The 27,265-nt window shown below is 51.1% G+C and overlaps 1 protein-coding gene across 1 annotated transcript in view; it reads left to right on the top strand.

Annotated features, from left to right (window-relative positions):
• RNF17 (ring finger protein 17) overlaps positions 1-27,265 on the top strand; it is a 261,161-nt gene that overhangs the window by 142,490 nt on the left and 91,406 nt on the right. Inside the window, exons 17-20 of the mRNA XM_040426246.1 lie at positions 593-704; positions 14,011-14,205; positions 20,496-20,643; positions 22,843-22,961. Of these exons, the coding sequence (XP_040282180.1) occupies positions 593-704; positions 14,011-14,205; positions 20,496-20,643; positions 22,843-22,961 (574 nt within the window). The remainder of the gene's footprint in view (positions 1-592; positions 705-14,010; positions 14,206-20,495; positions 20,644-22,842; positions 22,962-27,265) is intronic.

Raw genomic sequence — 27,265 nt, 5'->3', positions numbered from 1 at the left:
GTTCAATTTGAATGAATGAGTAAGTTAATATCATTGGTGGCGCAGTGGCCACAGCCCCTCCCCTCCTCTTGTTTTCTCTCCTCTCATTGGCGGAGCAGCAGCACAGGGGGAGGGAGACACTGCTTCCTTCTCCCCTGTGCTGCTGAGGGAACACGGAGAGCGCTGAGAGCAGCGCGATCTGTGTTCCCCATACGTTATCGGAATATCAGCAAAATAGATGCCGATAACGGTCAAAATCCTAAATATCGGCCGATAATATCGGTAAAACCGATAATCTGTCGATCCCTACTCCTGGTTACACCATTTAAAAAGGCAGCAGCATTGAATCAGCTCTGGACTCTCTTCATTACCGTTGGAGGTTCCAGAGGTCAGAGCCCCATATCCTAGTGATAAGCCATCACTTTGAGATGTTAATACCCCCTTAATGGAGCAATGGCAGCGTTGAAATTATATCCAGACCGATCTCACTGATCTACAATGGGTGGCTTCCGTTTTATGACAGTACACTATTCCTGCTTTCAATAGGCAATGGAAACATGACAGAATGGAGACCAGCACTTTGATATTTACCCTCAGTTATTTGTTAATGTAGGTGTTCTGCACGAGAACAAGCTATCTGTGGAGCTGTTTGATGTTAACCTAAGTGAAGTGAACAGCATTAACACTATGCTTGTTGAGAAAAATGTTGCGTCTTTTATACCGTGGTAAGTTTATTTTGTATTGTGTGTGTTTGTTTGTTTTGTTTTTTTTTTTTTTTGTTTTTTTAAACATATGAGAATATTTATACAATGTGGGGTGCCGAAGTATTTTTTGTAAAGGGTCCCATACATATGTCTGCCGTCGGGTCACGGTCCGAGCAGAACAACGTAGGGAGAACAACCCCAGAGGTGGTCAGATCACTGCGGCAATTATTTTTCTTTTTACAGTAGGCCACAACGCTAATCCCACGCAATCCCCTTTGTGCTACTCCCCTATTAATGGCTCCCCCTTAGTGCCTCCCCACCCTGAAAAAATTGCCCTTTAGTGCCCCAACACAGTAAATGTGTCCCCTTTAGTGCCACCTCACTGTAATGATGCTTCTTAGTGTCCCTCAGACAGCATGATGCGCCTTTTAGTGCCTCCCCAAGCAGTATGATGCCCATAACTACTTTTTTCCAATAAGATGTTCCGTTTGTGCCCCCCTTCAGAGCAGGGTGATTCCTTAGTGCCCCTCACAGTATAATGTTTCTTTAGTGCACTTGACACAGTTTGATGCCCCTTAGTGCCTCCCCCACAGTATGATTCCGTTACATGCCCACATAAACCCTTAAGTGCCTCCCGCATAGTAATGCCCTTAAAGAGAAATCCTATTACTTAAAGTGGCCCCACACACATAGTGATGTCCTTTAAATGCCCCCATGCAGACTGATACCACCTTAAGTGTCACCCACAGAGTGAAGCCAATTAATACTCGCCTACCCCCTGTTCCCTAAACAGAGGACAGCTGGTGCATACTATGACTCGGCACAGCAGGAGCGATGACATCACTGCACTGAGCCTGCCTGCGCTGAACCACCGATGGCAGGAGAATGGTGAAGAAGGGAGTGACTGCTCCCTGATTCACTATTGTATGCCACTGTATCTTCCTCCTGAGGATACAGATAGTTAGTCAGGACATGCTGGGATTTGGACAGTGGTTAGCCAGTTGAGTCCATGTTATAGATACTATATATTCTTGATTTCCATGTATATACGACAGGATTTTTTTTCATGCTTATTAGGAGTGGATTTAGTTAGGTTTTCTCGCCCATATTGATTGGGGGACACAGGAACCGTGGGTATAGCTATGTCCTCTAGGAGGCGTTGAGACTAGTTTAAGCTGTTAGCTCCTCCGCTGGCAGCTATACCCCCTCCAGCCTGGAGAGAGAGCTTCAGTTTTTTCTAGTGTCAATAGAAGGCAAGACCTCCCTCTCTGCAGGGTAGCTCCTGAAGATTTTTTATTTTAGTTTCTTTTTTTCTCTTTTAAGTGGGAAACAGTGGTCGCCTCGCCTCCCTGTTTTCCCTGGGTCGAGTTGCGCCAGTGCCGGTCTCCTGCACTGCTGCCTCCCCCACAGAAGACAAGGTGGACCAGGGCAGCCTCGCTCCCCTGCATCCCGCCAGCCAAGGGGTTACCCGTCCAAGTCCCTCAATTCCAGCGTCCTGCCACTACGGTGCCAGTAGCTGAAGGGGTGACCCTGCTGGACCAGAGGAAGGGTGAAAATGGCGGCAGGTAAAGGGAAGAGGATGAAGATGAGGTGAGTAAACTGGACTAGGTAAGTATTTTTAACCCCCCCCCCCTGGCTGGAAGATCACCAATTCCAGGGGGACCGCTGGGGTGCCGCCAGTGTTCAAGTGGTAAGACACTCTCTTATGTAGCACATCCTCAGGCAGTTTAGTCCTGCTGGCCTCTGCCTGATTCCCTCATTCCCCCCCTACATTCATGCTGGGGGACCCGGCTGGCCGCACATAGGGGGTTAATGGCGCTGTATGCAAGAGACCAAGCGCACCGCTGTGTATCTGGGAGCGCTCGGTCAGACGTGCAGAGAGGGGAGCAGAGGAGGCTCCCGCTCCCCGACACCTACCGCCATGATCCACCCCTTCCAGGAGCGGACACGCTGCAGTGAGAGCACGCCGCTCCGGAGGGGGTTAACTGCCGCGCACCGCATCGGTGCTCCGGCCTGCGAGTTTTCCTGCTCGGCACGCGTTAGAGGGTTTGCGGGCGCATCGCACTGCTCCGGTCTCTCTGCGCCCCGGCCAACATGCGGACCCGACCACCTCCGCTGCGATCCGGGGGTATGCGCCGGCGGACAAACAGGGAAGGGAGCGGGGGACTCCCCCCAATGTAGGATCGCAGGTGTCAGGGCACTAGGGGGTTAATAACAGTCGCAAATTATTCAGGATGGAGGGTATTCCGACTATCCTAGTCGCCCTGGGGATTGGCCGTCGCACGTGGTACGCTGACCTAGTCTCCTTATAAGGGGATGTCCTGGTCACTGCCACTCAGAGATGTCCTTCCTTCGCAGAGTCCGATCTTCCATTAGTATTTTAGGTCTCTTCGTTGCCGGCGTGGCTATTAAGACTGCCATTCTATGCGAAGAGATTTTTTTCGGCGGATGTCATCCGAAGCCCTGCGTCGTCCAGGATCTATTCAGGACCTGGAAGTCCTTCTTGGGTTTCTGTGGAAGCGAAAATGTTCTGCCACTTCGTTTTTCTCCCTCACGGTCCTGTCCTACAATCAGGGTTGGACCTTGGTCTGGCCCTTAGTTCTTGCAGTCATGCATCGTCTCCTTCTATCCTTTCCAGCGCTCTCAGGTTCCCTGGAACCCTTGTGGGAGTTTTTTTTCCGACTCCTGTCCTGGAAGGTAGTTTTTTTTGGTCGCTATCACTTCCATCAGACGGGTGTCTGAGTTGGCGGCGCTCTCTGTAGAGAATTCTTCCTGGTTCTTCATAGGGTCAAGGTGGTTCGCTGGCCTGTCCCTTCTGTTCTTCCGAACCGGGTCTCTGACTTCCATATTAACGAGGAAATTGTCCTTCCCTCACTGTGCCCATCTCCTTCACCCTAAGGAAATGGAGTTACACCATTGGACGTTGTCGGAGCTCTGAAGATCTGTTTAGCAGCCTCTGGTCCCATCCACCGTTCGGATCCCCTTTTTGTCGTTCCGGAGGGTCCTCGAAGGGGATTGGCGGCTTCCAAGGTGGCAATCGCACGCCGAATTCGGTCTACATTTGCTGAAGCATACCACGCCCGAGGCAGGGTTCCGACCTTAGGTGTCACGAATACTCCACCAGAGCGGTGGGTGCATCTTGGGCTCGGAGGAATCGCGCTTCGGCTGCACAGTTGTGTAAGGTGGCTCCCTGTTCTCCTTACACATGTTCACAAGAAATTTCCAGGGGCATACTTATGCATCGACGGTCGCTGCGTGGTCTTTGCAGGCAACAGTTCTTAGTTGCCTGCAGGAGCGCTTGCTCCATGGGTCTGTGGTTTTCCCTCCCTGTGGACTGCTCTCGGACGTCCCACGGTTTCTGTGTCTTCCAATGATTATGGGCGAGAAAACAAGATTTTTGTAAAACTTACCAGTAAAATCTCTTTCTCGCTCTTCATTGGGGGACACAGAACCCACCCAGTATTGTTGTTCGGCCACAGTTGTGGCTGTTGCTGGTTAGAACCTGGTTCGGTTCTTGGCATTGTTGCTGTTACACGTTTTCGTTGGTTTACTTGCTTCTCCTACTGCTTCTCACAAACTGAAGCTCTCACTCCAGGCTGGAGGGGGTATAGCTGCCAGGGTAGGAGCTAACAGCTTTATCTAGTGTCAACGCCTCCTAGAGGACATGGCTAAAACCACGGTTCCGGTGTCCCCCAATAAAGATCGAGAGAGATTTTACTGGTAAGTTTTACAAAAATCTCGTTTTTAGGATCATTTATCTAACATAGGAACCTACTAATGAATGATATTTCTAAGGGTGCATGCACGTTACCATATGTATTTTGCCTCATGTGGTCCATGTGGCAACTGCATTTTTTGCAAACCCATCGACTTCAATGGGTCCGCATTTTGCAGCAAAGTATAGGCACTAGTATAGTTCTATCTTTTATGTATATGGACAGCATTGTATTTCTCGCCCATTCCATTGGGGGACACAGACCATGGGTATAGCTTAGGCCACCACTAGGAGGAGACACTATGCAAATAAGAAAAAACAGCTCCTCCTCCACTGGCTATACCCCCATGCTCCAACAGGAGGACCTCAGTTTTAGCTTAGTGTCGGATAAGGAGGTGACCCTCCTGCTCCTGCAGGGTTGTCCCTGTAGTTTTTCGTCTTCTCCTGTTTGTTTTTTTTCTCGACAGAGGACTCAGGGTCGCATGGTGCATCCCTGGTCTCTCAGTGGAGCGAGTGCCGGGGTCGAATGGACATCCCCGGCTACCTCCCTTTCCCCCCAGAAGATAAGTGGAATCGGGCTCGACCTGCAGCTCCGGTGGCCTACCAGATCCAGGGTCACCTACTCCTGCCCTCTATCCAGAGCACTGCCACTCCTTGACTCCTTGTGCCAGATGTCTGAAGAGGTGACCCATGCTGGTCCTGAACAGAGGGTGAAGACTGCAGGACACAGATATCACCCCCTCCCCCCCGTGCTCACTGTGTGACACAGTTTTCTTAGGGCTTACCTGTGGATAAGGGCTGCTGGATTGAGAGGGAGGAGGGATTTCTTCTTGGGGCCGCGCCTTTTCAGTTCCCCCTTTCGTTCGGAGGACCCGTTAACCCCTAGCATCCCTGGCGGTTGACACCATTTTCGGAGCCGGGGTCTGCCTGTTTTCATACTTCCCGCACGGGTTTCGCGTGATCTGTGACGTGAATGGGGGGGGCGGAGCCTATCGAGTCAGCTCCGGCGCTTCCGCTTTGCCTCAGCACTTCTCCACGTGTGGCTGCCCCTCCAGCTCCTCACAGGTCACGGTAGGACAGGTTGCGTTCCGCAAACGTTAGGAGACCCTGACTCCGGGATTGTCGCCATCATGCCTAGACCTGGGGCCCCCCAAAAGTCTATGGCTACTACTCAGGTCCCACTGGGATCCTGTAAGGTCTGCTGCCTGCCACTATCTGTCACAGGCTCCTGTGACTCTTGCCTTGCCTCGGGACAGGATCATCATCCTCCCCCTCCAAATCAGCCCAGTCCCTCTTCCGCCCCTTTGGAGCCCTCCTGGGCCTCTGCCATATCTAGGGCGGCTGCAGACTTGGCCCAAGTCTCGCGCGCGGCCATGGCCTTTTTGGAACGCATGGTGGCCACGGATCCTGTGGTTAGCACCACTCCACCTCCCGGTGCCCCCCAAAGAGGACGCTCGACCGTTAAGAGGCAGCGTACGCAGCAGCATCCCTCCTCGGATGACTCTGCTCCCCCCCCCCCCTCGCCTGGAGGCGTGTTCAACCTCTTCCTCTCGCAGGGATTACAGGTCTGAAAAGGAAAGGTCCGGCTCGGACGAGGATATGGAGCGGAACCCTCACCTAAGCTCTCCACAATGGTGGCAGACTTGGTCACGGCGGTACGTGACACCTTTGACATCCAGGGGGAACCTCCTTCTACTAGTAGCCAGGAATTCCCCCTCTTCCACTCTAGAAAACTGGAGGCAGTCACATTCCCCAGTCATGGCGAGTTCGCCAAGGTCCTTTCTAAGGCTTGGGAACGCCCTATTCACCGTTTTTATGCTACAAGGCGTATGGATACTCTTTATCCTTTCCCGGCAGATAACGTGCAGCAGTGGTCTTCTCCTCCTAAGGTCGACCCGCCGGTGGCCAGATTGGCTAAGAATACGGCAATACCAGTCCTGGACGGGTCCTCCCTACAGGACTCCGTTGACAGGCGTTTGGACTCTCTTTCCATAGCCATATTCTCTCTGGCGGGCACAGGTCTGCGGCCCGCGTTCGCCTCGGCCTGGGTAGCCAGGGCGCTTTCGGTGTGGTTGCAGCGCCATCATCAGGACCTCGCGGAGCAGGATGCCTCTGCGGACACCCTAAACTTTATCCTCCAGATGTCCCAGGCGACAACATTCCTCTGTGAGTCCTCATTGGACGTCAGCACTCTCTTTGCACGGATTTCGGCCCTCTCGGTCACGCAGCGCAGGGAGGTCTGGTTGAAGGTCTGGGACGCCGACGCTTCCTCCAAGCGCTCCCTCACTAACCTCCCATTTGCGGGCTCCAGGCTCTTCGGTGCTAAGCTGGATGAGATTATCTCTGACGCTACGGGGGGCAAGAGTACACACCTGCCCCAATCTAGATCCAAGCACGCCTTCAGAGCTCGCCCCTCTGGCTCTAGAAACCAGTCCTTTCGGCGCTTCTCCTCCTCCAGGTCTGCGACAGCCCCCTCCTCCGGCGGCTCTCAGAACTCCCGCAAGAAGCCTTCCTTTAAGCCTCAACCTTCCTGGCGTCCGCGGGCACAGTTCCAGGGGAGTTCTGCCCGCCCCGCGGTTCCCAAGCAGTCCTCCGCCTGAAGGGACGCCCCCACCGCTTGCGGTGGGGGGCCGTCTGCTCTCCTTTCAGCATGTCTGGAGAGCTCACGTTCAAGACGCCTGGGCCCTGGAAATTGTAACTTACGGTTACAAGATAGAATTCGTTTCCAGACCTACGGAACGTTTCTTTCCTTCTCGTGATCTGGGGGATCTGGCCCAAACCTCGGCCCTTTTACAAGCGGTTTTTTCCCTTCTGGTCAGGGGAGTAGTTGTTCCAGTTCCTCTGGAGGAACAGCGGGCAGGTTTCTACTCAAATCTCTCTGTAGTGCCAAAGAAGGAGGGATTAGTGCGTCCGGTCCTAGACCTGAAGCTGTTAAACAAGTCCCTGCGGTTGCAGAGGTTCCGGATGGAATCCCTCCGCTCCGTTATTGCTTCTCTTCTTCCAGGGGAGTTCCTCTTGTCGGTGGACATCCGGGACGACTATCTGCATGTCCCTATCGCAGAATCTCACCACAGGTTCCTGCGCTTCGCCATTGGCGACCGTCATTATCAGTTTGTCGCCCTTCCCTTTGGGCTGGCGACAGCCCCGCGGGCATTCACAAAGATCTTGGCGCCGATCATGGCGCTTCTCCGTACCAGGGGCATATCTCTGCTGCCCTACCTGGACGACATTCTGATAAAGGCTCCCTCTCGTCCCCAGGCCGGAGACAGCGTCAGGATCACAGTTCAGACTCAGTTCGGCTGGCTGATCAACTTCCCGAAGTCCTCTCTCCAACCTTCCCAGAGAGTGACCTTCCTGTGGATGATTATCGTCACCACTGCAGCCCTGGTATTCTTTCCAGATTACAAGTTCTCACGGATTCGGGAGTTGGTGTCGCGCCTTCTGCATTCCCCGTCTCTCCCCATCCGGGAGTGCATGCAGGTTCTGGGGCTTATGGTGGCCTCCTTCGAGGAAGTTCCCTTTGCCCAGTTTCACACTCGGCCTGTGCAGCAGGCGATCCTGTCCTTCTGGGACAGGACATCGAGGGGTCTGGACTCTCGGATCCGCCTACCTCCTCGGGTTCCCATGGATCTTCCGTGGTGGCTGTACCCTCAGAATCTGACTTCGGGGAGATCCTTCCTCCCAGTCTCCTGGACTGTCGTCACCACCAATGCCAGTCTCCTGGGTTGGGGTGGCGTTCTCCAGGCTCGGACGGTTCAGGGGGTGTGGTCAGAGGTGGAAGCCCGCCTTCCGATCAACATACTGGAGCTCAGAGCAATTTTCCTCTCTGTCTCATTGGACCCCCCTCCTAGCGGGTCTCCCGGTAAGGGTCCAGTCGGACAATGTCACAGCTGTGGCATACATCAATCATCAGGGCGGATCCTGCAGTCGGACGGTGATGCAGGAGGTGAAAAGGATTCTCTAGTGGGCAGAGGCTCACGTTCCAACATTGTCTGCAGTGTACATCCCAGGGGTCGAAAACTGGACGGCAGACTTTCTCAGCCGCAACAGGGTGGATCCGGGAGAGTGGTCTCTGCATCAGGACGTATTCGAGGACGTCTGTCTCCGCTGGGGCCCGCCCGGACGTGGACTTGATGGCGTCCAGGCTCAACAACAAGGTTCCCACGTTCCTGGCCAGAGCTCGGGATCCGGAGGCGTACGGGGTGGACGCTCTGGTGTTTCCGTGGCAAGACTTTGCACTCCTCTGTCTTCCCACCACTGCCTCTACTCCCAAAGGTTCTTTGCAGGGTCGCGGCAGAAGGAATCCAGACTATCCTCATCGCCCCCGATTGGCCTCGCCGCGCCTAGGTTCTCGGGGGTCACTCGGATGCTGGCAAACGTTCCGTGGCCTCTTCCTCTCAGGGAGGACCTGCTGTCCCAAGGAACGCTCTTCCACCAGAATTTACAGCCACTTAGTTTAACGGCGTGGCTGTTGAGACCACCATCTTAAAGAAGAGGGGCTTCTCGGATTCTGATTCGTGAAGACCATGATAAACGCCAGGAAACCAGCTTCCTCCAGGATATACTATCGTACCTGGAAGGCCTCTCTTTTCTCCAGTCGGGCCTTGAGATGGGAATGTCCCTGAGCTCTCTGAAGGGTCAGGTCTCCGCTCTGGCCATTTTCTTTCAGCGGTCTCTGGCTCTGCTCGGTCCGGTGAGGACCTTCCTACAGGGGGTGGAGCATTCGGTCCCTCCGTATGTCCCTCCCCTGCCCCCCTGGGATCTGAACCTGGTTCTGTCTTCTCTCCAGGCGGCTCCTTTTGAGCCCCTGAAGGACATTTCCCTGAGTCTTCTCACCTGGAAGGTGGTCTTTTTGGTGGCCATCACCTCTATCAGGAGGGTATCGGAGCTGGCCGCCCTTTCCTCTAAGGAGCCCTTTTTGGTCTTCCACAAGGATAAGGTGGGACTGCGCCCAGTCCCTTCTTTTTCGCCCAAGGTGGTCTCCGCCTTCCACCTTAATGAGGACATTATCCTGCCCTCTTTTTGCCCCGCCCCGGCGAACCCCAAGGAGTGCGCTCTCCATTCTCTAGATGTTGTCCGTGCTTTGCGGGTGTACCTTTCGGTTACTGCCCCATTTGGCCGTTCAGACTCCCTTTTTGTGGTTCCCGAGGGGCCTCGTAAGGGTCTGGCGGCCTCCAAGGTCACTGTGGCTCGGTGGATTCGGTCGACAATTGCCATGGCCTATCTGTCCCGGGGTAGGGTTCCCCCAGCGGAGGTTACCGCGCACTCCACCAGGGCGGTGGGGGCCTCCTGGGCCAGGCGCAATCGAGCTTCTACATCACAGCTTTGTAAGGTGGCCACCTGGTCGTCCTTACATACCTTTACAAAGTTCTACTAGCTACACTCTCTTGCGTCGGCTGATGCTGCCCTAGGGCGCAAGGTATTGCAGGCTGTGGTTACTGTTTGACCGTTGGGCGTTTCCCTCTGGAGGTGCTGGTCTTTCCCACCCTATGGACTGCTCTAGGACGTCCCATGGTCTGTGTCCCCCAATGGAATGGGCGAGAAAAGGAGATTTTTTGTGAAACTCAACTGTAAAATCTTTTTCTCGTCTTTTCCATTGGAGGACACAGCTCCCACCCATTCTTGTCTGTTGCAGGAGGGGTTGGTTCTATTCTGTTGGGACCTTATGGTTATCGGCCCGGTATTCCTCGGTTCTGTTTTTCTTGGTTATTATTTGGTTTGGTCTCCTTCTCCTACTGCTTTTGCACGCACTGAGGTCCTCCTGTTGGAGCATGGGGGTATAGCCAGTGGAGGAGGAGCGTTTTTTTCTTATTTGCATAGGGTCTCCTCCTAGTGGTGGCCTAAGCTATACCCATGGTCTGTGTCTCCCAATGAAAAAGACAAGAAAAAGATTTTACAGGTGAGTTTCACAAAAAATCTAATTTTTGCAGAACTGGGATTTGCAGGCTGCAAAACTGATATGGTTTGAATGCACTCTTAGGGCCCTTGCACACGACCGTGTGCTGTGCACGTTGGGCAGCCGGCGGGGCAGTTGTTCCGCACTCCTAAAATCATATGAGTGCAGGACAATAGCACCGTGGGCGGCCTCCACAGCATCAATGTAATCTATAATGCTGTGTACTAGGGGTGCACCGAAATTCCGGCGGCCGAAAACATCGGCCGAAAATGGGCCTAATCCATTTCGGCCGATATTGGTACATATCGGCAGAAAATATGGGGTGTGGGATTTGTCACCCACCAAGTAGCTCACCATCCGCGGCGGCGCCCCTCACGCTGTGCCTCCTAAACGCTTGCCGCTCTAAAGAATCTCCGGCTCAGTGCTGCGCAGCCTGCTGTGTCTGCTCTGTGCTACTGCTGTTGTTAGTGTAGCGTGGCCGAGCTCTGTTCGTTCCGCGGTACAGGAGCTTTTGTTTCCTGTACCCGGCCGGACTGACAGGAAGTGCTCACTTAGTGTGCACTTCCTTTCAGTCCGGCCGGGTACAAGAAACAAATGCTCCTGTACCGCGGACCGAACAGAGCTCGGCCACGCTACACAGGCTACACTAGAGGTGACAAGGGAGGGGGGGTGTAAAATGAGAGTGACAAGAGGGGGGGGGGTGTAAAATGAGAGTGACAAGGGGGGGGGGGGTGTAAAATGAGAGTGACAAGGGGGGGGGTGTAAAATGACAGTGACAAGGGGGGGTGTAAAATGACAGTGACAAGGGGGGGGGTGTAAAATGACAGTGACAAGGGGGGGGGTGTAAAATGACAGTGACAAGGGAGGGGGGTGTAAAATGACAGTGACAAGGGAGGGGGGTGTAAAATGACAGTGACAAGGGGGGTGTAAAATGAGAGTGACAAGGGGGGGTTTAAAATGAGAATGACAAGGGAGGAGGGGGTGTGTAAAATGACAGTGACAAGGGGGGGTGTAAAATGACAGTGACAAGGGGGGTGTAAAATGACAGTGACAAGGGGGGTGTAAAATGACAGTGACAAGGGGGGGTGTAAAATGAGAGTGACAAGGGGGGGGGGGGTAAAATGAGAGTGACAAGGGAGGGGGGTGTAAAATAAGTGACAAGGGGGGGTTTAAAATGAGAATGACAAGGGAGGAGGGGGGGTGTAAAATGAGTGACAAGGGGGGGTGTAAAATGACAGTGACAAGGGGGGTGTAAAATGACAGTGACAAGGGGGGGGTGTAAAATGACAGTGACAAGGGGGGGGTGTAAAATGAGAGTGACAAGGGAGGGGGGTGTAAAATGACAGTGACAAGGGGGGGTTTAAAATGAGAATGACAAGGGAGGAGGGGGGGTGTAAAATGACAGTGACAAGGGGGTGTGTAAAATGACAGTGACAAGGGGGTGTGTAAAATGACAGTGACAAGGGGGGGGGGGGTAAAATGACAGTGACAAGGGGGGGGGTAAAATGACAGTGACAAGGGAGGGGGGTGTAAAATGACAGTGACAAGGGGGGGTTTAAAATGAGAATGACAAGGGAGGAGGGGGGTGTAAAATGACAGTGACAAGGGGGTGTGTAAAATGACAGTGACAAGGGGGTGTGTAAAATGACAGTGACAAGGGGGGGTGTAAAATGACAGTGACAAGGGGGGGTGTAAAATGAGAGTGACAAGGGGGGGTGTAAAATGAGAGTGACGGGGGGGGGGGAAAATGAGAGTGACAAGGGAGGGGGGTGTAAAATGAGTGACAAGGGGGGGTTTAAAATGAGAATGACAAGGGAGGAGGGGGGGTGTAAAATGAGTGACAAGGGGGGGTGTAAAATGACAGTGACAAGGGGGGGTGTAAAATGACAGTGACAAGGGGGGTGTAAAATGACAGTGACAAGGGGGGGTGTAAAATGACAGTGACAAGGGGGGGGTGTAAAATGACAGTGACAAGGGGGGTGTAAAATGACAGTGACAAGGGGGGGTGTAAAATGACAGTGACAAGGGGGGGTGTAAAATGAGAGTGACAAGGGAGGGGGGTGTAAAATGACAGTGACAAGGGAGGGGGGTGTAAAATGACAGTGACAAGGGGGGTTTAAAATGAGAATGACAAGGGAGGAGGGGGGGTGTAAAATGAGAGTGACAAGGGGGGGGGTGTAAAATGACAGTGACAAGGGGGGGTGTAAAATGACAGTGACAAGGGGGGGTGTAAAATGACAGTGACAAGGGGGGGGGGGTAAAATGAGAGTGACAAGGGAGGGGGGTGTAAAATGAGTGACAAGGGGGGGTTTAAAATGAGAATGACAAGGGAGGAGGGGGGGTGTAAAATGAGTGACAAGGGGGGGTTTAAAATGAGAATGACAAGGCAGGAGGGGGGGTGTAAAATGAGTGACAAGGGGGTGTGTAAAATGAGTGACAAGGGGGTGTGTAAAATGAGTGACAAGGGGGGGGGGGTGTAAAATGAGTGACAAGGGGGGGGGTGTAAAATGAGTGACAAGGGGGGGGGTGTAAAATGAGTGACAAGGGGGGGGGGTGTAAAATGAGAGTGACAAGGGAGGGGGGTAGAATGAGAGTGACAAGGGAGGGGGGGTAGAATGAGAGTGACAAGGGAGGGGGGGTAGAATGAGAGTGACAAGGGAGGGGGGGGAGTAGAATGAGAGTGACAAGGGAGGGGGGGGAGTAGAATGAGAGTGACAAGAATCATTAAAAAAAAAAGTATTTTAAAAGTTTTTGGGCAAAAAGGCAGTTTCGGTTTTCGGTCAAGGGCATCCTGAATTTTCGGTTTCGGACCAGAATTTTCATTTCGGTGCACCCCTACTGTGTACTCCCGTGCACACGATCAATGCTGCTTTGAGACATATGGCCCGCTCACGGACCATATGTCTCGGAGGGCATACGATCGCGTGTAAGGGCCCTTAGGGTGTATGGATGGTATACTCTAAATTCTCCCAGATTTATGCTCTTTAAGCTACTTACATTCACACGAACGTATTTTGTTTCCATGTCTGTTCGTGTTTTTTTTTTTTGTTTTGTGTTTTTTTTGTTGTTTTTTTTGGATTGGATTCAATGGGTCCGCAAAAAATGCAGACAGCACACTGTGTGCTGTCCGCGACCGTATGTCTGTTCTGTAGCCCCGCAAAAAATATAGTGCATTTCCTATTCTTGGACAAGGACAGGCATTGTTACAATGCAACCTCAAAAAAACGGATGCCAAAAGGACGTCATCCGTACTTTGCGGATCAGTGTTTTGCGGACCGCAAAATGCATACGGTCATGTGAATGGACTTTTAGGCTGTGTGCAGTCTGGGAAACATGGCCCATGTTTCTGCCACATCTCCAATACTGACAGTGGCTCTTATTCCATCATAGTGATGCAGTGAGTTCCTATATGACTGTGGATCTATTGTACAGTATTCATATGATTGTACTGTACTTCCATGAGGAGTACAGTACAATAGACCAACGGTCAGATAGGATTTCACCGGATCATAGATCAGTACAATGCAGTAAGTTCGGGTCAGATGAGCCGCAGTCAGTCCAAGAGATGCGGCTGACGCATGAGCTGTGTTTCTCAGACTGCACACTGTGGATGCGGACTAATCAAGAAAAGTTGTTCTGTCTGAACTGGGTCACCAGCTGTTATTTCACTAGTGGACCTGAAGGATGTATTCGCTGGATGTTTCTTTTCTATTAAGCACATCAGATACCGGTGAGCATCATTTGCCTTTGAAGGAAGTATGGGATCCGGACATATTATCGGACACGGTGGAAATGTGCATGGATAACGCTTCTTCCTTTGAACAAAAAGAGCTTGATGTGTTCATCAGTAATGTCGTATCTCCCAGCAAAATCTACGTGCAGTGTTTAACTTCCCAGAACATTCTCAAGAGGTAATGTCTACAAGGGAATTACTTGTGCACAGTGTCAAAAAAGCCAGCTGCATACATTAGATTCCATATTTAGCGTGTGTGCCTTGCAATGTTTTTTTCAAGACAGTGGACCCTAGGCATATGTAAGGCTCTTTACATATTTATTTACAAATAGTCATTAGACTAATAATGCCTTTTTTTAACCTCTGTCTAATTCATTAATAAAACTTAACTTTTAATAATGGGTATAAAACATCTGTTTGGCCAAGGAATCAAATTAAAAATATCAGTTGTGTCTCCTTTCTTTGCCTTTTTTGTTTAGTATAAGCGCTGTTAACCCAGGACAGATACATAAATGACAAGCCATAGGAGACTGGTAACCGCGCGTTGGTTCCAGCTCTTCTCTCTTATTGCCTTGTCTCTAGTTGCTAGGTTTGCATTTAGTATTACTGATAACCTTCAAAAAAGCGTCATTCCTGTTCTAAAAATCCACTAAACATCCAGATCTTTTATACCTATTATTAAAAGTTACGTTTCTCGCTCGTATCATTGGGGGACACAGGACCGTGGGTATAGCTGCTTGCTGCCACTAGGAGGCGACACTAGGCTATACCCCCTCCAGCCTGGAGAGAGCATATCAGTTTTTAGCTTAGTGTCGTAGGAGGCAGACCTCCCTGCTTTTGCAGGGCGGCTTCCCTTTCTTATTTTTTCTTTTTTGTTTTATCTTTTCCCATTTATGTAGGGGAAACAGAGGCGTTTGCCCCTCTGTCTACCCCGGGAGCTAGGCCGGTGTCGGATTCCCTCACCGCTCGCCCTCCCTCACCGCTCGCCCTCCCCAAAAAGCAAAAGTGGACCAGGGCAGCCCAGCTCCCCTGCTTCCCGCCAGCGAAAGGGTCACCTGAATCCGGCGAGACCCTCCGCCATTCCAATATCCTGCCACTTCGGGTGCCAGCTGCTGAAGAGGTGACCCTGCTGGTACTCTGAGGAGGGGTGAAGAGAAGAGGATGAAGATGGGGTGAGTAGTCCGGATTGGGTAAGTATTCTCAGCTCTCCCCCACCCCTTGGTCACCTTGTTCTAAAATGGAGGACATTTTTCTTCAAAGTGGTCCATGCCCTGGTGAGGGCCCCATGTTACCTCAGCCCCGATGTACGTTTTGGGGCCTCTGTCCATATCTGGGGGCCTGGGTTTCCCTATTTCGTTCTTTAAGTCCGACGGCTTGCGCCTATTTGTCCCGGCCAACTCCCTCTGTTTGAAGCCGACCGGCAGTACGTCCCGATTGGCCGTGCGCCGAACTTTGTCCCGGCTTTGCGGCCTACAGGGTTGCAACTTTCATTCCAGTTATGGAGGGGGCGGGTTCGTCCATCAGGCGCGAATTCTTCCCGCCTAGCTGTACCCCTCCCCCAGGTGCCCTCTGAGCTCCGCCTCCGGTCCTCTAAGCTGGGTTAACCCTTCATGGTAAGCCACATCTTTGCAGCCGACACTGGATTATCCGGTGTTTCCTCTCTGCAGACCAAATACCTTACGCTTAAGGAATTTAACCCCTTCCTGCCTCTTGTCAATTTGGCGGGGGCATCACAGGTAGTCCTGCTCCCCTCAGCCCACATCACCGCAGGACCACCGTGATGGTGTGGTACCAGACTGGGTCCATGTCCTATCCTGGACAGTGGAGGATTGTTCAGTTTCCCAATCTGCCCTTCGGGGCCGTTTGGTTGGTAATTCTCCACCTGCGCAAATTCAGTGGAGGACATCTGAAGACTTCCCAAGCCACCCTTCTAGGTCATCTGGTTGGTAGGTCACCACCTGTGCAATCCAGTAGTGGACCTCTGTAAGTTCCCAATCCGCCCTCCGGGACCGTTTGGTTGATAATACTCCACCTGCGCAAATCCAGGGGAGCACATCTGAAGGATTCCAAATCCACCCTCCTGGGTTGTTGGTTGATTAAGTACTGCCCACACAATCCAGTGAGTGGTCCTGTAGAGGTTCCTATTCCACCCCCTGGGTGGTTTAATTGTTATATCACCACCGGCACTGCCTGCAACTGCCATGGCTAGAACTGCGCACCAGCGGGCCAGAACAGGACATAATTCCTCCTCTGTCACCTCCGCACCTCCTCCCTTCCTCAGTAGGGTTACGTTCAGAACCCCTTCCTTCCTGCAGGGGTTGGTTCTGAGGGAGGGGGGGGGGGGATCAGTTATTCGGACTCCGATATGAATCCAGTTCAATCTTCCAAGATTGCATCCATACTAGCCAGCAGTACTGATTGTATGCATTACCCCCTTCCTTAGGTGGCATTTGCACTACTACTGGATACAGTACTTACCTTATGTATTCCCTCCTTCCATAGGTGGACTCAGTGCCAGCCATAGGCGTTCCCCCTTCCGTAGTTGACGGAATTGCTGTTCCACTGGGTACAGTACTGGCCGTATGCATTAGCCGCTTTCATAGGAGGCGTTATGGCATTATCACTGGTGGCAGTGTTTATCGTATGCATTACCCCCTTACATAGGTGGAGGAATTTCACTTCCCACCGGGTACAGGACTAATCATATGCATTACCCCCTTCCATAGGGGCATAATTCTCTACCATTGGATTCAGTTCCTGCTGGGTGCATTACTCCCTGCCAAAGGTGAGGTACTTGCACTACCTCGGGATACAGTACTTCCTGTATATGTTTCTCCCCTTTATTGGTGGAGTAATTACACTACCACTGAGTGCAGTGCTTACCGTAGACATTACCCCCCTCCATAGGTGGGGTAATTACACTACCGTTGGACACGGTTCTGATTATCGCGCTCTTCCCCTTCCTTAACCGGAGGATTGCATAAAATATTGTGATTAGGATCCAGCGAGCCGAAGGTTGCACTGACTCTGTATTCTTTGCCACCACTCTTCCTTATCTAGGTGAGGATGTTTTGCTGGCACTCTGCAATGGCTACTACATAGAAACATAGAAACATAGAATGTGTCGGCAGATAAGAACCATTTGGCCCATCTAGTCTGCCCAATATACTGAATACTATGGATAGCCCCTGGCCCTATCTTATATGAAGGATGGCCTTATGCCTATCCCATGCATGCTTAAACCCCTTCACTGTATTTGCAGCTACCACTTCTGCAGGAAGGCTATTCCATGCATCCACTACTCTCTCAGTAAAGTAATACTTACTTATATTACTTTTAAACCTTTGCCCCTCTAATTTAAAACTGTGTCCTCTTGTGGTAGTTTTTCTTCTTTTAAATATGCTCTCCTCCTTTACCGAGTTGATTCCCTTTATGTATTTAAAAGTTTCTATCATATCCCCTCTGTCTCTTCTTTCTTCCAAACTATACATATTAAGGTCCTTTAACCTTTCCTGGTAAGTTTTATCCTGCAATCCATGTACTAGTTTAGTAGCTCTTCTCTGAACTCTCTCTAGAGTATCTATATCCTTCTGGAGATATGGCCTCCAGTACTGCGCACAATACTCCAAGTGAGGTCTCACCAGTGTTCTGTACAGCGGCATAAGCACTTCACTCTTTCTACTGCTTATACCTCTCCCTATACATCCAAGCATTCTGCTGGCATTTCGTGCTGCCCTATTACATTGTCTTCCCACCTTTTAAGTCTTCTGAAATAATTACTCCTAAATCCCTTTCCTCAGATACTGAGGTCAGGACTGTGTCAAATATTCTATATTCTGCCCTTGGGTTTTTACGCCCCAGGTGCATTATCTTGCACTTATCCACATTAAATTTCAGAGTGTTCTTCTCAGCAGGGGAAGTTTTCACACTAGGGCCGGATATCGTAGTCGCTCCAGTGGGACAGCCCACCTCAGGTAGGGGTTCTACCCTGGCACTGCTTTGGCGGTTGTTCCTGTTCAGCACCCTTTTTAGGCGGAGTGCCTAAGGCTGGCTCTACTTAACTGAGACAGCATGGTACCATGCTTCTTCTGGGTATCCTTAGGCCTCCCCCTCAGTTTTACGCTGGCGGAGCATGCTGTAACTCCTACTATACAAGGGGTATTTGCACCTCCACTACATACTAGGTTTCCTACTGCACAGTTCCCTAGCCAGGTGACGGATTCTTCTGACTCTGGAATCGGTGGCCTCCTCCTCAGCTGGAGTATGGCATCAGCATTACTCTTGTGGCTTCCCTTGTATGGGCTCCTCCTCAGGCGGAGTATTGCATTACCAATAGATTCTGTAGAGTACCAGTCTCTGATGGCACTGGGCTTTAGCCCTGGCCTCTTAATGGTCTACACTACTGATAATTGACCGTTGCTCTGACAACTGTTGTCCTTGTGTCGTCAACTCGGGCTTTGCAATGGCGTAAATGCCATAGCTATCAGCACCTACCTTTTGGGTGCGCTCTACTGGGTACCTTAATCCCTGCGGCACTCGTCTACCACTACAGTGATGCCTTTCTTCAGATATGATTACTGTCTAGGTCACCTCAAGCCGAGGGTGGTCATTCCTTTCACTGCTTATTCCGGGGGTGGACTACAGGTCCCCCCATGCCTGGCAGAGCGGGTGTCTGTCACGCCTTGCCACCACTGGTAAGGGTTTCGTTCCTGGAACGGAACCCCCTTTTCTTTCCTGTTCCTCCTCGAGCTGGATGGCTGACCACCTTCCCCCTCTGTCTAGTCGACCATTGGCCATGGGTTGTACGGCTATGGAATCCAAGCTCTATTTTTTCCACGTGACCAGGGTTCCCCGGGTACGGTGAGGGCATTGGACGTAGTAATCACACTCCACCAGGCAAAAGTATTTCTCTCATCTTGGTCATCTGCCCTGCCAGGCAGTGTTTCTGCATTGTACATAATAGGTCACTTACGGGGCTTCCCATTACCGGTGATGCTCACATCGGTTTTGCTTCTACCTTTATCCGAGGTATTGGTTCTTTGGCCTGCAGTTGGGCATGCCTGGCTCAGGAATTTTTTTCTTGGTAGTTTCTCAAGCAGCTTCTCTCGCTAGAAGTCTCACCACAAGTCTCTACGGCTCTAGGGGCATTAGTCTACTAATTTACCGCTTCCTAAGGGGTGTGCTCTTAACCAGAGGAGGATCCTGCAGACCTGGATTTTGATTCTGCTTCCACAGTTGTGGCCAGCAGCCAGCTTCGTCCCCAACGACCTGTGGATCGTTGGAGGTGTTTCAGTGAGAAACAAGTCCTCCCTCTGGGACTTCTCCTTTTTATTTCTGGGAAGGCAGCATTCCGGGTAGCGGGATCTTCCACGTGCATTTTTCTTTTGTCATTAGCATAAGGCAGTGCTCCGCCCAGTATCTTCTTTCTTTGCAGAAGGTAGTCGCTGCTTTCCAAGTCATCTTAGACATGGTATTCTCTTCTTTCTCCCTCGCATTTTAGAGATCGGGCTCTCCATCAGCCATCTAATTTGGCCTCTGAGGTTTGCTGGTCCATAACCAGCGCTTTCCGCTGTACGGACTTTTACCATTTTTTTTCCTGGAGGTCCTTGTCATAGCGGACGACCTCCAAGGGGATGTTTTCCAGGTATATCTGTCTGAGCATTCCGCTCCTTAGACACGGCACCGCCCAGCGGAGTTATGGCCTACCCGACCGGCACTTCTCGGGTTCATCTACTCCAGGCATTAGCCTTCTAGTGGTAGAAGGCAGTGTCTTGGTCTTCCGGCACGTTCACAAAATTTTACCGGTGCTTTCCTAGGCATCGACTGATGCTGCTACGGGCAGCAAGGTCTTGCAGGCGGCAGCAGATTACGCATCCTCGAGGGCGTTTTTCTCCATGGGCGTGTGATTTGTTTCCCTCCCTGTGGACTGCTTTAGGACATCCCACGGTCCTGTGTCCCCCAATGATACGAGCGAGAAAACGAGATTTTTGTAAACTCGCCTGTAAAATCTTTCTCGCTTAGTTTATTGGGGGACACAGCTCCCACCCAGTGGTTCTGTTTGCCGCAAGTGATGGCGGTTGGTGGGCCAGTATGGTCCTCAGTTCTGGTTCGATCCGACTGGCAGTGGTCAGTTATTGGTTGTTTACCGTATGGGTTTTTCTCCTACTCTTATTGCTTGGGCACAAACTGATATGCTCTATCCAGGCTGGAGGGAGTATAGCCAGCAGGGGAGGAGTTATCACTTTTCAGCCTAGTGTCGCCTCCTAGTGGCAGCAAGCAGCTATACCCACGTTCCTGTGTCCCCAATGAACTAAGCGAGAAAGAGATTTTACAGGTGAGTTCACAAAAATCTATATTTTTTTTATAAATTAGACATGTTAAAAAAGGCATTATTAGTCTAATGACTATTTGTAAATAATTTTGCAATGTTTGACACTTTTTTTTTTTTCCTCTCTTTGGGGGTTCCAGTTTGCAAGCAAACATATTTGACCGCTACGAGAACTCAGAACCAGAAGCTATACAATGGCAAATCGATATGCAAGTCGCAGTTCATCTTCAGGATTATAAACAGTGGAGGCGTGGGACGATAACAAATATATCAGACACTCTGGTTGAGGTAAGGACATTGAGGGTTCAGGGGTGTGGAAATCGTATTGCCTGGACGCCCGGAACATGCAGTTCCGGGCGCCGGGCTGGTAGTTTGTTCAGTAGCTTAGCCCTGCTGCGGGCAAGTAGCAGGGCGGAGATTGCTTTGTTTACCGGCGCAGTGGATCAGCGACAAGCTGGGTGCGTGGACCGAGCAGTGACGCAGCCGCAGTAACAGAGCGGGGAGCTGGGGTGGGGGTCGTGGTGTAATGACAGCGTGGGGAAGAAGAAATGACAGAGCTGGAGGCGTGGAGCAATAAAAGGTTCTGTCGAGTCTCCGGCTCGGGGGGAGGAGCAGTGACCGAGCTGTTACAGAGCCAGGGGCATTGATAGAACTCTAAACTCTGCCAGCATCCCTCAGAAGACCCCCTTTCTGCAGGTGTTGTCAAACTGGGAAGGTGAGAGGGGTCCTTTCCATGCCAAATCAGCAGCTAATTTGCCTAAACCACCTAGAGGTACACTGCACCGCATTGCGGACGGCTAACTATATTGTGGGGCAGGAGGGGGTGTAGTGGTCTGTTGAAGTGATTGGCACCATAACCATGCCCAATGGCTGTACTGCGATCGCAAGGCACATTATGCCTGCGGTCCAGTCCAAACAAAAGCATTTTGACCGGACCTCAGACATAATTGTGCCTTGCGACCCCGTGCATCCGATCGCCTGCGGCTGTGTCGTCACGCCCCTTCCTGCCCCATAGTGAGCCGGCCGCGATGTAGTGCATTCTGGACAGAATCATCTGGTGTGAACAAGGACTAAACTTAGTCATTTCACACCACAAAGACTGGAACGCAAGCCAGCCACCTCCCTGCATAAGGAAGCGTGGCTGTGCATTGAAATATGGTTTTGATTTGAAATTATTTTTTGTATCAGGACAAGTAGATTGTCATGAGGGACAAGTAGATCGAGCCCCCCGCTTTAGTCCTTCGACAAGTGTGTATATATATATATATATATATATATATAATATATATTTTTTTTTATTTCCACACCCCTGGGGTAACATAACCTCAGTATTTCCATAGTAAAACATTAAAGGGGTTGTGCTTGTTTGGAGGGTTTTTGGAACAGGTACAGCATAGCATATCCCACTTGAGTCTTTCCGTAGTGCTGACCACCTTTGCCCACCGCATCTAGACAGGACAAGAACTGGTAGCCCGTTCTGAGATGAGAATACCCATGTACTGGTAACATAGTCACATAGTACATAAGGCCGAAAAAAGACATTTGTCCATCCAGTTCGGCCTGTCATCCTGCAAGTTGATCCAGAGGAAGGTAAAAAAAAAACTGTAAGGTAGAAGCCAATTTCCCCCACTTTAGGGGAATAAAAAATTCCTTCCCGACTCCAATCAGGCAATCAGAATAACTCCCTGGATCAACGACCCCTCTCTAGTAGCTATATCCTGTAATATTATTACACTCCAGAAATACATCCAGGCCCCTCTTGAACTCTTTTAGTGAACTCACCATCACCACCTCCTCAGGCAGAGAGTTCCATAGTCTCACTGCTCTTACTGTAAAGAATCCTCTTCTATGTTTGTGTACAAACCTTCTTTCCTCCAGACGCAGAGGATGTCCTCTCGTCACACAGTCACAGTCCTGGGGATAAATAGATGATGGGATAGATCTCTGTACTGACCCCCGATATATTTATACATAGTAATTAATTAATAAAAGGAATTATAGGTGATATTTAATGCCTTAAAGAAGTTGTCCGCTTTTTACTATTGATGACCTATCCTCAAGATAGGTCATCAATATCAGATCAGCGGGGTCTGACTCCCGCCACACCCGCCGATCAGCTGTTTGAACAGAAGGCAGGGGCTTCTATGGGACTGCTCTGAATGGGGACACCACACTTGTAATTACACCTGCTCACCACTGTAATTGCTGCTCTTATGAGCTCTGCCTTCTCTTCAAACAACTGATTGGTGGGAATGTTGGACACCTCTGATCTGATATTGATAGGTCCTCAATAGTAAAAAGTGGACAACTCCTTTTGATACAAGGAAGTTATTTGATTTGAAAGGAAAGGAATCAAAAAAGTGACACTGTACAGCAGGATACAGCACTGCTCCGATTATATTTTAAGGGTTGTTTTTTGTTTTTGCTCTTTTGAATATGTTCATGTTGTCAGGTCACATTTTATGTTTGTTTTTTGTTTTTTTTCAGGTGTTTTGTTATGATTTTGGTAAACAGGAAGTGATGGAGAGCACCAATTTAAGAATTCTGGATGAAAGCCTTATGATATATGGTACCCTGTGTCTGGAGTGCTCCCTCATGGATATACAGTATGTTTTATAAATGAATGTGATTCTCAGACAAGATCCAGAGGGGATCACTTATGTTTGATTTTGTGTAATAGGTTTGTTTTAAAGAGCTTACTTGGTTTTGAAAGTCCATTTCTCGCTCGTATCATTGGGGGACACAGGACCGTGGGTATAGCTGCTGCTGCCACTAGGAGGCGACACTAAAAAGTGTTAGCTCCTCCTGCCAGCTATACCCCCTCCACCTTGGAGAGAGCATATCAGTTTTTTTAGCTTAGTGTCGTAGGAGGCAGACCAGGGCTGGTGCAAGGATTTTTGCCACCCTAGGCAAAAGCTAATTTTGCCGCCCCCTTGACTCCGCCCATTGACCACACCCCATGTGTCTTTGGCAGGTGATCCCGCGAGACCCACCTCTGGAGGTCACTGGTCTCGCGGGATTGCGTGCCCGAAGTCAGGGCCGGTGCAAGGATTGTCAGCAGAAGCAAATTTACATTTTGCCCCCCCCCCCCCATGTGCTAATATCATAGTGCCATCCTCTCCCCCTGCCCCCTAATGTGCCAGTATCAAGTGCCTCTCTCCTCCCCCCTCCATGTGCCAGTATCATGGCGCCTATAGCCAGCCCCCCCCTCCCCCGTGGCAGTAAAGTAACAGTCCGGTATTTAAAAAAAAAAAAAACTTTCAGAAAAGTTTCTCCTGGGACTCGAACTCACAACCTTTCACATCAGAGGCAAGGCATTTACCCACACAGCTATGAAAGCAGTGTAGCCTGTTACTTAAAAAAAAATATATATATATAAGACTTCTACTGTAGATAACTTTGATACTTAGTGTACATCCATACACATGACAGCTGCCCCAGTACACTGTGTATGGATGTAGCAGAGCTAGATGTGTTGGGGCAGCTGGCATGTGTATGGATGTACACTAGGTATCCCCGGCGCCCCCAGGCAGAGTGCGCTCTATGCGGTTGCCTACTCTGCTTATGGGTGGCGCCGGCCCTGAGGCCGACGTCCCCATTGCAGGGTCAATTCTGTTTTATTTCCTTTTTTATCTCTTCTCTATAGGGAAAACAGGATCGCTAATTTGGGCCCCGGCTTCAACGGCCTACTAGTCCGCAGTTATCCAGACCCTCCCTCCTCCTCCCACATTTAAGGGGCGGGGCTTTTCCCACCGAATGCTCCTGGGGGAGGAGCTTCATCTTCTTCCCACGCTGGCTCCTGCTCTCTGTCTCACTCCAGCAGGATGCCTTCACTGAGAGACATCAGGACCTGGGATCACCTGCCTCTTCAGTCTCTGGTAGGACAGTCTCTATTCTCCCACAGCCCTGAGACCAGCTCTTAGTCTCCATTCAGTCGGCCACAAGCGACCCCCGCCCGCAATCAGCCCCCATCCACTACGTGTGCGCAAAATGCGAGCTCAAGCTCAAGTTCCCACGCAGTCAGTCTGACTTTTTGTGCCGTGTGCGCAGACCAGTCCTAGCCCTCCCGCTTGAACAACTGCATAAACCCCCCCCCCCCCCCCCTCCCCACGCGGAGTGGAGGACTTATCAAAAAATTTCCATTCCGCCCTCTCCCTCATAGGTCGATTGGTTGACCAGTTTCCACTTGCGCAACCCGCGCCTTCCTCAGGTGACCAACCCAGGGGCAGACCTTCACACAAGCGGGCTAGCAGGACATTGTTACTCTTCTGATTCATCGGTGGCCCTGCAAATCTTTCAGGCTGGGAAGTACCTTTTTGAGGCTTCTTTGGACGCGGGCGCCCTTGTTGCCCTCTGCTCTCACGGTCGCTTTACGGCGTGAAGTTTGGCTTAAAGTATGGACGGAATCTTCGTCGAAACGCTCCCTTACAGGCCTTCCCTTTTCTGGCTCTCGACTGTTCGGTGCCCGATTGGATCAGAATGGAGTCCCTCCGATCTGTGGTTTCCTCTCTGGAGCATGGTGAATTACTTTCCTCGGTGGACATTCGGGATGCATACCTGCACGTCCCTGTTGCCCCCACGCTCCAGCGCTTCCTTCGCTTTGCGGTAGGGTCTCGTCACTACCAGTTCGTGGCTCTACCCTTTGGCCTGGCAAAAGTGCTCACACCTCTCCTTGCCCTTCTTCGTTCCAGGGGCATCACCCTGATCCTCTATCTGGACGACTTCCTCATCAAGGCAGCGACCTTCGGTCAGAAAGAGGACAGTCTACGCATCACCCTAGACGCCCCTGGCATGCTTTGGCTGGCTGGTGAACTTTCAGAAGTCATCCCAGCAGTCGGAATACCTTACTTGGCATGATCCTCGACACGGCCACTATTTTGCATGCGGGTGTTTGGTACAATGGTCCCTTCCTTCGAGGTGCTTCCATTTGTTCAATTTCACACCCGTCCTCTCCAACGGGCGAATCTTTTCTCCTGGTCTCATGGACTGTCATCACCACCGATACCAGCCTCCACGTATTGGGCAGAGTCTTCCCGCCTCGGACAGTCCAAGGCAAATGGTCTCAGTTGGAATCCAGACTGCCCATCAACATCCTGGAACTTCGGGCCATCCATTTGTCCCTGCTTTATTGGACTGCCCTCCTGAGGGGCCTGCCGGTTCTGATCCAGTCGGATAACGCCACGGCGTTGGCTTACATCAATCATCAGGGGGGAACCCGCAGTCAGGCGGTGATGGTGGAGTCAGCCAAGATTCTACAGCGGGCGGAGAAACATGTACCCGATCTATCGTCAGTCTCCATTCCAGGAGTGGAGAATTGGACGGCAGACTTCCTCAGCTGGGAGACTGTGGACCCGGGCGAGTTGTGTCTGCACCCAGAGGTGGATTGAATGGCATCCAGGCTCAACCACAAGCTTCCTGCCTTCATCTCTCGGACAAGAGACCCCCGGGCATGCTCAGTGGACACACTGGTGGCCCCATGGGACGGTTTCTGTTTCCTGTACGTCTTCCTTCGCAGAATCAAGAGGAAGGGCATCCAGAGGATTCTCATTGCCCCGGATTGGCCTCATCGCACCTGGTATACCAATCTCCTCCTTCTAGGAGACACTCCCTGCCCTCTTCCACTCAGGGACAACCATCTCTCACCAGCATTTAAAATCGCTACGTTTGGCTATTGCTGAGGCGTATCTCTCCCGGGGCAAGGCACTGCCCCTCCTTATCACGGCTCACTCGACCAGGCCGGTGGGCGCTTCTTCGGCTCGCTTCCACCGGGCTTCTGCTTTGCAGCTGTGTAAGGCAGCAACCTGGTCTTCCTTGCACACGTTCGCCAAGTACTACCAGGTGCATACCTCGGCGGACGTTGCTCTGGGCCGCAAGGTCTTGCGCGCTCTGGTGTCTTAGGCTCCCGTGACTTCCATGGGCGTGTGGTTTCTTCCCTCCCCGTGGACTGCTTTAGAATATCCCACAGTCCTGTGTCCCCCAATGACACGAGCGAGAAAACAAGATTTTTGTGGACTCGCCTGTAAAAGTTCATTGGGAAACACAGCTCCCACTCATTTGTTTCTTCTCTAATTTTGCCGCAGGTGACGGCGGTTGGTTGGCTGGTGGGGTTCTTAATTCTGGGTTCGGACCCACTGGTGGTTTGTTCTGTTTTTTTTTTTTTGTTTTTGTTTTTTTACTGCTTGTGCACAATCTGATATGCTCTCTCCAGGCTGGAGGGGGTATAGCCAGCAGGAGGAGCTAGCACTTTAGCCTAGTGTCTCCTCCTAGTGGCAGCAGCAGCTATACCCACGATGCTGTGTCCCCCCAATGAACTCAGCGAGAAAGAGATTTTTCAGGTGAGTCCACAAAAATCTTGTTTTTTGGATATCTTAGTACCACTTAGTTTTTCGGATATCTTAGTACCACCGCTTTAATTTAACTTTAAATGCGGTGTAATTCTTTTCTACAGTGGTGGCGCTGCAGGGGAAAAGAACGCTTGTTTCTCGCACTGTTCTCAGCTGATTACTTGGGTGTATCACTAGGTGGGCATCTTATTGTCAGGCAGGAGTTTACAATGGGTTTATTGGGACTTAAAATCTTAGTAATAAACTTTCTATGTAAAGGAGTATGTTGCTGTCCAAGTATTTGAATAATAGAAAGTTCGGAGTTCGGCTGCTGGGCCAATCGCCAGAACAGGTGATTCATGTTCCCAGCCCCAAGACCTGGGCTAAGAGCACTGGGCTATTAACGCTAGTGCCTTAGACTTTAAGGCCCCTTGCAGACGAGCAGGAGCCGAATAGGTCCGGATGCTATGCATTCAGTGAATAATGCGGGATTTTGCAAGCAAGGTTATTCAGTTTTGCCTGCGATCGCATTTTGCTTCCCTGGGAGACAGAAGGCTGGGCACAGGAGTCTTAGGAGTTAAAATTAC

Source organism: Bufo bufo, chromosome 3 (genome assembly GCF_905171765.1).
Source record: "Bufo bufo chromosome 3, aBufBuf1.1, whole genome shotgun sequence".
NCBI classification, from domain to species: Eukaryota; Metazoa; Chordata; class Amphibia; order Anura; family Bufonidae; genus Bufo; species Bufo bufo.
Note: the sequence above shows the minus strand (reverse complement) of the source record. Positions and strands in the feature narration are given on the sequence as shown.